At 32.3% G+C, this 10089-nt stretch overlaps 4 protein-coding genes across 8 annotated transcripts in view; 1 reads left to right on the forward strand and 3 right to left on the reverse strand.

Annotated features, from left to right (window-relative positions):
- Nucleotides 1-8: 8 nt before the first annotated feature.
- LOC115246011 lies at nt 9-2542 on the reverse strand. Of its 3 annotated transcripts, XM_029824570.1 has the most exons (5): nt 2057-2538; nt 1410-1594; nt 775-1161; nt 461-646; nt 9-283 (listed from the first exon to the last, which is right to left on the reverse strand). In XM_029824570.1, the coding sequence occupies exons 1-5, from the start codon at nt 2385-2387 to the stop codon at nt 251-253; spliced, it is 1122 nt and encodes a 373-aa protein (XP_029680430.1). In that variant the 5' UTR covers nt 2388-2538; the 3' UTR covers nt 9-250. The 3 variants fall into 3 exon arrangements, with proteins under 3 accessions (XP_029680430.1, XP_029680431.1, XP_029680429.1); XM_029824571.1 differs by lacking the exon at nt 461-646 and having other exon boundaries at nt 2057-2542; XM_029824569.1 differs by having other exon boundaries at nt 9-646; nt 2057-2534.
- A 1030-nt stretch (nt 2543-3572) lies between these two features.
- Nucleotides 3573-6005, forward strand: LOC115246035 (60S ribosomal protein L15). The gene is made up of 5 exons (XM_029824614.1): nt 3573-3683; nt 4062-4242; nt 4850-4986; nt 5311-5421; nt 5697-6005. The coding sequence occupies exons 1-5, from the start codon at nt 3594-3596 to the stop codon at nt 5889-5891; spliced, it is 714 nt and encodes a 237-aa protein (XP_029680474.1). The 5' UTR covers nt 3573-3593; the 3' UTR covers nt 5892-6005.
- Nucleotides 5918-7454, reverse strand: LOC115246036 (actin-related protein 2/3 complex subunit 3). Its single transcript, XM_029824615.1, has 4 exons — nt 7299-7454; nt 6742-6918; nt 6471-6666; nt 5918-6384 (listed from the first exon to the last, which is right to left on the reverse strand). The coding sequence occupies exons 1-4, from the start codon at nt 7302-7304 to the stop codon at nt 6230-6232; spliced, it is 534 nt and encodes a 177-aa protein (XP_029680475.1). The 5' UTR covers nt 7305-7454; the 3' UTR covers nt 5918-6229.
- A 397-nt stretch (nt 7455-7851) lies between these two features.
- Nucleotides 7852-10089, reverse strand: part of LOC115246049 (monocarboxylate transporter 10) — a 17589-nt gene continuing 15351 nt past the window's right edge. For 2 of the 3 annotated variants that reach the window (XM_029824632.1, XM_029824633.1), the window contains exons 9-11: nt 9982-10089; nt 8549-9611; nt 7852-8496 (exon numbers count right to left, since the gene is read on the reverse strand). In XM_029824632.1, coding sequence (XP_029680492.1) covers nt 9322-9611; nt 9982-10089 — 398 coding nt within the window. In that variant the 3' untranslated portion in view covers nt 7852-8496; nt 8549-9321. Of the gene's footprint in view, nt 8497-8548; nt 9612-9968 lie in introns of those variants that run through there. The other variant, XM_029824634.1, reaches the window with a different exon arrangement.

Raw genomic sequence — 10089 nt, forward strand, 5'->3', positions numbered from 1 at the left:
TATATTAACTCTAATCAAATATATATTTTTTGAGGAAATGGAGATGGGGAATGAAACTTTTTTTATGTTCTACATACTTTAAAATAAATATACATGCGTTTGACATGAGATACTCATATTGCTCTCATAAAATAAATGGCAGTGTCATGATATATTAGAATGTGATACCATTAATTATATTTTTAATAGAAAGTTGATATATTTTTTTTTGTATACACACGCCGTCATAATCGTGCAAGATATTATTTATTTAATTCTCTTTGATCGTCTTATCGCAATGTTTCTGCAAATTGATTAAAATAAATTTATATTAATAATTACGATACAGAATATAGAATATTAGGCACTCTCGAGGAATAATTGTGCACGTTACGTCAATAACTAGAAGGAACTTTCTTACATAATTTTACTGTTAAACTACGACGCTTCGCCTGTTGCTCTTACAATGGGGACTGTATACCTCTAATTTATCCCGCGGGGTATTCATCGCGGAATAATCGATGGGAAACGGTACAGTATTATCGCGTATCATGCAGGAATCCGTCATGCCCAGGAAATGCTCTCCCGGACCGAACGGGCCGCGACCGAACAGGAAGTTGGCGAACACTAGCTGATACTGCACCCAGCCGAGGGGATGATCTCCATTCTTTTAACAAATGTCTTATTTTTATATTAAATTTCAAGAAATAGTTTAGTCTCAAAAGTGCGAATTTAATCAAAAATTGCTCGTAGAGTTGCTCGCATTTCTTTTTGTTACGAATCGCATCAACTTACCGAGGTCATGGAATTGTACGCGATATCCAAACACTTGTTTATCCTGTCGGTGTCCAGGCCGACTACGGATCCATAAAAGGCCGCGAGTTCCTTCTTGCTGATCATTCCGCTACCGGAGCTGTTTATGGCGAGAAAGAACACCCTGGGCATAACTTTAATCCAAAACGGCATATCGTTGTAGCTTGCACCGTCCAGCGGTGCGACGATATTTGCCCACCAGGACAACCAATCGTCCAGGTCGACTTTTTTATCCGGCTCTGCGGATTCAACGTTCGCCAACTTCCTGTTCTTATCTTGAAGGATCAATCCGGCGAATCCGTTCTCGATCTCCAGCAGCCTCAAATATTCCGGACCGTTCCATGACCAATCCGCAAATCTTCTCAAACGCTTTTTCAATTCCAAGAAAAAATGTTATTTACTTATTTCAAATTCTAAATTGTCTTAATGTTTTTCAAATTTATTGATAAATATATATATAATTGTTATAATGTAATTATAAATCAGCGATATATTTTAATATATGTCACTTTTCGTGCATTGTTTAATACAAAAAGTTATGACAAAATAACTAAAAATTTTACATTATTTCTATAAATTTTAAAATAATACAAGAGAATTGAATTTTTAAGTTCTACCTCCGAGAGTAGCGAGAAATCCTTTCTGCTGATGTAACCGTCTCTATCGTGGTCCAAGAGATACGTAAAAAAATGAGAGAACTTATCACGCTGTATGGGTGCTAAGGATTCTGAACCTCCGATTTTACCGAGCTCATTAATGGCGGATAAACTATTATCACTCGGAAAGCGGCTTACCCAGGTCGCTATCAAATCACAATAATTAATCATGCAGCTTTAATTTAGATCATCAATATTTTCATTGTCGCAGAATAATGGAAAAAAAATTAATATTGATTGTCATTTATTATTTACAATAATTAAATAATAATTATAGCTTATTATTTATTGTCACTGATAGTAAATTAATATTATAAAATAAAGTAGGGATCCTTCAACTTTTTTCTTTTAATAAGTATCAACTTTTTCGCGATCCCATATATAAGACCCAAATATAAGACCCAAATATACAAAGAATTTAATTCGAACAAAATTTATTTAAAAACCATCTGTCAAAATGAGTTACAATTTTATAATTGTTATGTTACTTTAAAAAATCAACCGCACATAAATTCGCAGGCATTAAAAAGGGCACTCTTTTTACACAATAATTCAAATTAATCGAGGGAAAAGTTTAGCTAAAGCAGAGATCATTTGAATATACTCACTCCACACGTGTACGCTCCAGCTGGGCTGTTCGAGATTGGGGATGGCGGTGGGCGCGATAGCGAGCTCGTCGATGTTGCTGCTGGTAGTTCGCCATCTCTTCAGCAGGTCCTTGGTCCGGTCGCGAGTTCGATCGCACGCCTGTCGCCAGTTGGTGATGAATTTTCGTGGTACTTTGAGCGCATTGCTATCATCCAGACTTATATCCTGGCTGCCGAGCGAGCTACGTTGACTCTTATCGGCAGATTCGCCGCCACCTCCGCCACCGCTTGACGTGCCGTCATTCTCCGGGTAGTAGATGGGTTCCTTTATGCTGCCCGAGCGGCTCTCCATGACGGACTACCTGACCAGCGTCATACCTCTAGCTGGTCGACGTTATGTATATATTTTATACAGGGCAACTCACTCTCCTGAAAATAATCAATTCCACTGGCCGGAGAGGTCACCAGGTCGCTCGATATTGCGTCCGCGCCGTTTCGCCGCCGGAATCTCTTCGGTATGCAGGTGTGACGATGGATACGTGTCTCTTTGAACCGTGTTTATATTTTTGCTGCTTTTCCTTTTCTACCCTGTATCTGTTTCAATGATTGGAATCGAATATATGCTCTTATTTTAAATACAAAACTAGCATATATATATATATATATAAAATAAGATAGAAAAGTTAACCAGTCATCAGAAAAATTCAACAAATGCATGGTATACACTGTAAATAATTCTCTGGAATTGAAAGAAAAAAACTATTTGGAAAACAAAACTTTTGCTTTAAAATAAACACCAAATTTTCTAGCGAAATCTAAAAAAAAACAGATGAAAATAATATAAATGGAATTATTTTTGAATAAACTCTGTTATTTAAATATATTTCAAAGACATTCTGATATTTTATTTGCAAATAATAATCTAGACATAAAGATGTTCTCACGCGTATAATCTTCTATAATCAGTCAATGTTAAGATAATCAAAAATTCTTGAAGCTAAAGTGGCATTTTATTATGATATACGATAAAAGAGATACTAACGAATATTATTCCCTTTTATTATTAGATATAAATAAGAGTGGCAGGAAAAATAACAAAAAAAAAACAAGAACTTGGAAATAAATCACAGGATTACTATTTGGAAACTAAGCAGGATAATTGGAGAAAAGGAGAAAAGAAAAGCTAAAAGGATTATGCACGTTTAACGCGATTATGTTTGAAAAGTAATTTGTGTAAAAGTATTTGAGATAGGTACATTTGAGAAAAAAGATTGTTACATACGCTGCTTTTAAAACATTTTGTTGGATCGGAGTAAATCATGGGAGGGAACGATGTGGTTTTACATTTCGACGTAAATTTGAACTTGACCCAGATTTTGAATATCGATACACGGTTCCACGTGTAATTCTCTATACGAATAATTATAAATCGTGTATACCATGTGGTATATTTACGTCCCGCGCCAAAGTTTGTTTCGGAGTTATCGACGGATGTTTACGCGCGTGATTCTTGCCACGTGTTTCAGAGGTCTCCGAAATCGCATGTGATGAAAGCGCCATGGTGGCCGTTTTCCATCACACGAAAGTGGCTCCATCAGAGAGCACCGGATTCTTTCTTTCTGTTTCCTTCCACTACGATCCGTGTGGGGTGAGTGATGTCCACTGAAAATCGTATTTAATCGTAAACATCCTGAATTTTACAAGAATCGAGACACGAGGAATCTGATCGCTGAATTTTTCATAATTAGAAATATTCGCATATTTTCCGTATATTTTTGTATCGAGCATTTATATCGGTTTTAACAAAAACGCTAACCTCGCGGATCAAACTGATCGGACTTGTATTCGTTACTTTCGTGTAACTCTCGAATATTTCGAAGGCGTTTCTCACGCGAATAATAATTTAGACGCATATGCTTTTATTGAAACGAATTATGTGTATAGAAAGAAATAGTTGCGCTAGCATCATGGCATCCGAATCATGGATGGTGCACTATTTAACGGTCTGTCGATCACCTCTGCGTAGAGATCAATTATGGGGGCGTACAAGTATATGCAAGAATTGTACCGCAAGAAGCAGAGCGATGTGCTTCGTTTCTTGCTGCGTATCAGATGCTGGCAATACCGTCAATTGACCAAGCTACATCGTGCCCCCAGACCATCCAGACCTGATAAGGCTCGTCGTTTGGGTTACAAAGCCAAGCAAGGTAAATCATTTATCAAATGGGATTATATTGTAGACTTATATAAAAATATTTAATTTGATTGTTTGGACTAATTGGAATTTTTCTTACAAAAGGCAGTCAGTATAATAATATGTTATGTATAATAATTAATATGTTTATAACAATATCTGCTTTCCAGATATATATAAAATGAAAAGATTTTATTTTCGGTATCGATTTACCCCTCTTGTGATCTATGGCATTCATGGAGATATCACGCAAACTTGCCGAATTGTTTCTTTTTTTTAGATTTGGACATTTTATACTACACATTTCCTATCTTGTGAGGAATGGCTCCATGACTGTTGGTAAATTTTTATATTCAACTCAGTCTTATAACTAAATAATTATACTGAACTGCCTTTGTACTTGTGTCTTTGTATTAATATAAAGTTAGAGAGAGAGAGAGAATAAAATATGCTATTTTATATGATAAGAGATAAATGATGATTTGGTTCATGCACCACTCTTATAGTTTCATGAAGAGAACAAATACCATACCACTTACTGACATATTTGATCAATTAAAGTTATAATATGGATATGATAAAGAATGCGAGATAAACACAATACTTTATTTCTGCGATAGGTTTTGTTATCTTCAGAATTCGTGTACGCCGAGGTGGGCGCAAGCGTCCAGTTCCTAAAGGTGCGACTTATGGCAAGCCCAAGAGCCATGGTGTCAATCAGTTGAAACCCACCAGAAAATTGCAGTCAGTTGCTGAAGTAGGTTATTCAAATATACATATATAAAGTTACAATTAAAATTTAAAAAATCTTAAATATACATTAAAGTATATAATGAACTGTACTCTGCACTATTCTTATGTTTAAATAAGGAGATTTCTCTAGTTATAGACATTTCCGTCACCAAAAAATTTCTGAAATTCTATTAGTAATCAACTGAACAAATTATATTTCTAGAAATGATGATAGAACTTTTTTACAATGAATACTGATTCTTTTTTTCCTTGGATGTCTGAAATTGGCATTTATCTGAAGATTATCTTTTTTTTCTATTAGCATTTCTTATTAAATATTATTTTACAGGAACGCGTCGGTCGCCGTTGCGGTGGATTGCGAGTGCTAAACAGCTACTGGGTGGCCCAAGACTCTTCATACAAATATTATGAAGTAATTCTGATCGATCCTGCTCACAAGGTAATATTCAAAATTGACTATATAATGTTATTATTCTTAAAATATCTATTTACCATTTTATTATGGTTATTAACTGATGTCCTTTACTTTTTTATTTTTAATATACTTATATCAATAGTTCTCGTTTTTAATTCACATATGATGATCTTATATCACGAATGAATAATCATGATTTTTTATCTTCCTTGGATGTCTGAATACATGAGATAAATTTCGAGAACTATCTTAGGAATTTGTTTATTGCAAATTAACATCTTTTCTTGCTCTTATTTCAGGCAATCCGTAACGATCCTAAAGTGAATTGGGTATGCAACGCGGTGCACAAGCACCGTGAACTTCGTGGTAAGACCTCCGCTGGTAGAAGCTCGCGCGGATTAGGCAAAGGACACCGTTATTCACAAACGATCGGTGGTTCGCGCCGTGCCGCTTGGAAGCGAAGAAATACGCTATCTCTTCGCAGAAAGCGATAATTATGTCATTTGTAACTTTCACGCAATGCAAGATACATCATTTTATTGTTATACATTACGTCATATCAATATTGTGGCGTATCCTGTAAAAAAAATAAATATCTTTTTCTTTAAGATTGTATTTTGTGTATAAGTATCATTAATTCCCATTTTTTTATCCTTTCTTTTTGGTTTAATTATGGCTAAAATATTTCAATATATTCAGTTTTGTAATATTTTAATAGAAAGATTGTAGATTTGATATAAAAGTAATAACAGAAGCTAGTGTGTGAAAAATTTTTCTAATAGATTCCTTTATTTCTTAATCATATGCGCGCATTTTTCAAAACATAAACAATTCATTGTCCAGGTCCAGATAATGATTTATCCATGAACTTCTTTTTCGCAAAGCAGAGCCACCATTTACTTGGCTTTCCATCCTCACCATATACTTTTTCAACAATCCTAAGAGCTGTTTCTTGTCTGATCTGATAAAGATACTGTCTCATAAGATCTATAAAATTACAAATAATATTTCATTAATTAAAAATATGAAAAGTGTTGTTATTCTTGAATTAACAATGTTTCATTGATACTTGCCAGCCTCAGCAGGATTACTCGGTTTGGCATATACAGAATTCAAGGGAAAACCAGAATCACCAGGAATATCAAATTTGGAGATGGCAAGAGAAAACATTTCATTCATAGCTTGCGGTTGCGTCGCACATTTTTGTAACTTCTTTAAGCATTCAGTAATAAATAGAGTAATATAGATTAAAACTCTGTCAGCCTCGCTCTACAAAAAAAACATAGTTTTACTTATACAGAACTATATTTTTTAATTGTATTATTTCACAATATGAAGTATTACCTTAATTTCATATGTCCTGAAGAATACATTTGCTTTAAAGAAATATAATGCCTCATCGATTATATCCTGTTCTTTGTTGTTAAAAGGAGGTGCAGGACCTCTGAATGTGGTCTTGATTGGTAACAATGCCATGTTTCCGATTGTGCCATGGCTTTTTGTAAAGCTTGAATGATACGCCTAAGATTTGAATAATACGTAAATAAAAAGTTTTAAATTATAATTATGTGTTAGAAAAAAAGAGAGAGAGAGAGAGAGAATATGACTAATTCATTACCGATAAAGTATATAACATACTTTCATTACAGTAATTAGTCTCTGCATATATATTGTTTATCATCAAATGTACTTTATAAAATTTGAACATGATAATTTTCAAAATATTTAATATAAATATTCATAATGTAGATAGAAATTAAAGCAAAAATTTAAATTAGGGAGACGTAAATAACTTCTCTTAGTGCATTACGGTTATGTTACTCGGGTAACGACCTCGCAATTTTATTTACTTTGAAACAATGCTCGTTTATATTAACGTAAAATTTACTACATAAACTTACAGGCATGATGGCGATACAATAATTGGTTTCTTAAAGGATATTTTCGGCTATTTGCAATGAATGATACATCAGCTGTGACATTCCGGCGATACGTCAAACTATTGAGCATTGAGCATTGATAAGCAGTGTTCCTAGATGGCCAGATCTCACATTTCATTTCATCATGTAATATTTATGGGTGCGTCCCATTTATTAGGTCTTTCTTTTATAGCCTTTTATAATAAAAAAAAATTGAATATGCCAAAATCTGCACATGATTGTCTCGTGCTTAGAAATACTGTAAAAAAACTATTCCTTTACATACTTTAAAGTCGTTGCATAAAAGCTTAAATTAAAGATTTAACAAAGTATCAAGAAAATGTAATCAATTTAAGTAAGAGATTAATTAAAAGTTTAAGAATTGTGATTGTTGATATATATATATATTTTTATATGGTATTTTCATATTTCATATATATTTATTTATGAAATATTGATCATTTTATATTGTGTGTGACATAGCTCATCATTTATTTGTGTACAATTGTCTTATCGATAATTAAAACAAAAAATTGGTTTTATAACAAAATATATTTTATTGAAAGTTATTAAAACGTATTTATTACGATTACATGCTTTGACATCATTATATTCTGAAAATTGTTAAATAACAATCGGCAATAATATTATTATCAATTATACCTATAATACAATTGACAAAATTTGCATAATTAATATATTAAAGATAAAAAATAAATGCTTTTTGGTTGAAAAAAGACATATTGGTATTAATCAAATTATAATTGTTTAAAACTATTTAATCTTGTACATGTTAAAAATGTAATTTGGAATTAAATTTTAATTAATAATGCACACGTAAGGAAAGCGTTGTATCACTGTATCTCTCAACATAAAAAATTGTGCATTATTAATCATGCTTATATAGAAATTTATAATTTATACTATCAAATTTATGCTGACTACAATATTTATAATATATACCCTGCAATATTACGAAGATATTACTATTTTAACATTTTGAAACATTGGGACTACCTAATGTCTATCCATATATAATTAAACAATTTAGTACTATTAGCATTATTATACAAACTGTAATCTGTGAAGGAATTTTATCATTAAACCGATATTGACACTTGCTATAAACATGTTACACTCACGTGCCCATGATTATGATTTGGACCAGTGCTGGGATTTACTTGCACATTTCGGCCCGATTCCGTGGCTCACACCTATTGCCCCCCACTCACCGCAAAATTTATGTGTAATTTATATAATATCTTTATTTTTTCCTGTCGAGAATTTTATTCATTTTTTGTTAATTCTACATAAAGTTAAATATTGAATAGTATCACTAGTATATACCCACTACTTTTTTGTAAGTAGTAAAATCCTTCGTTTTGCTATAATCGCATTTTTTTATTTTTACTAGGCACATTCTAATTGAGATAATTGTAATTATTGTGTATGCACTTTTATAAAATAGCTTTCTTTTAACCAAAGAGAGATGATATACGGTTTTAATAAATATATTATTTAAATCGTATATAATATATATTTCTGCATTTTCTTTAACGTTCAATGTTTCACTGTTTTGACTTGTATGAATTGATTAAATTGATCATTTTGATAAGTACGTTTCTCCAAAACTAGATACATATTTCGGAATATGCTACGATAACAGTAATTGACATCTCTCAGAGAGCGAGATTAATAAAAAAATCGATATCGCTTAATATTAATTATTAAAATATTAATCGCTATAATAAAAAATAAATCATTATGTATATATCAAGTAAAAATTAATGTATTCCTCATACATATACATACATTACACATAACGTTTACACGTATATATATACTGTTGTGTATATATATACTGTTTCTCATTTTATATAAAAAAATATGATGGTATAAAAAGAAATATTTCTCTCAAAAAATTGCATGTTCAATTTCATTTAAGAGATAGATAATGAATAATGAAATTTCGCAGCGGAAGAACTTGCGATATCAAGATGCGAACTCAGAATGTGAGAAGCGTCAATGATCGTCCGAAAAAACCTATCGAACATCGTGGGTCTTTTTCTTTGTGAAGCAAAGGTACGCTCTCTGAATACATATAATGATCGCCGTACTCATGTTTACAGTTATCATACGTCAAACATGTTCGCAATGCAGCCTGTTTCTTGACGCGATAGTGCTGATGAGACGGTTGCAGATTTTTGTACATCTTTCTATACTTATCTTGCACTGCCGATTCACATTTCTGCTCTATAACGAACACCGGTAAGGAACCATTATTCCTCATCTTCCCTACAAATTTAATAATTGCAAAGGAAATTCAATATAGAATGTAAAATTAAATATAAGAAGCCTACGGCGAAAGAAACATATTCTCAGCTAATTGTTAGTACACACGATTGGACGAAATAAACTTGATAATATTATCTTGTAAGAAAAATATCATGTATAATGATATAATGAAAAATGTATAATGATATAATGTATAATGAAAAATATCATATTCTAAAACAAAACCTTCTCCAATCAAAAACAATAATCTAACGATCATACAAATGCAATAAATCTTCTTCTTCTGATGATTACAATTATAGCATAAAATATATACACAGCATATTAAAATGATTAGAGTTGATGATATATAAATACCTGTTTTACCAACCATTCTGGCAATTCGTTTTACTCGAAGGATTTTCTGGAGATGGATCATCTGAACTTTCATCGTCTTTAACGAAGTATATCAGGAACATTGCCAACGCCCCCACTATCG

This window comes from Formica exsecta, unplaced genomic scaffold (assembly GCF_003651465.1).
Source record: "Formica exsecta isolate Colony F162 unplaced genomic scaffold, ASM365146v1 scaffold138, whole genome shotgun sequence".
NCBI lineage: Eukaryota > Metazoa > Arthropoda > Insecta > Hymenoptera > Formicidae > Formica > Formica exsecta.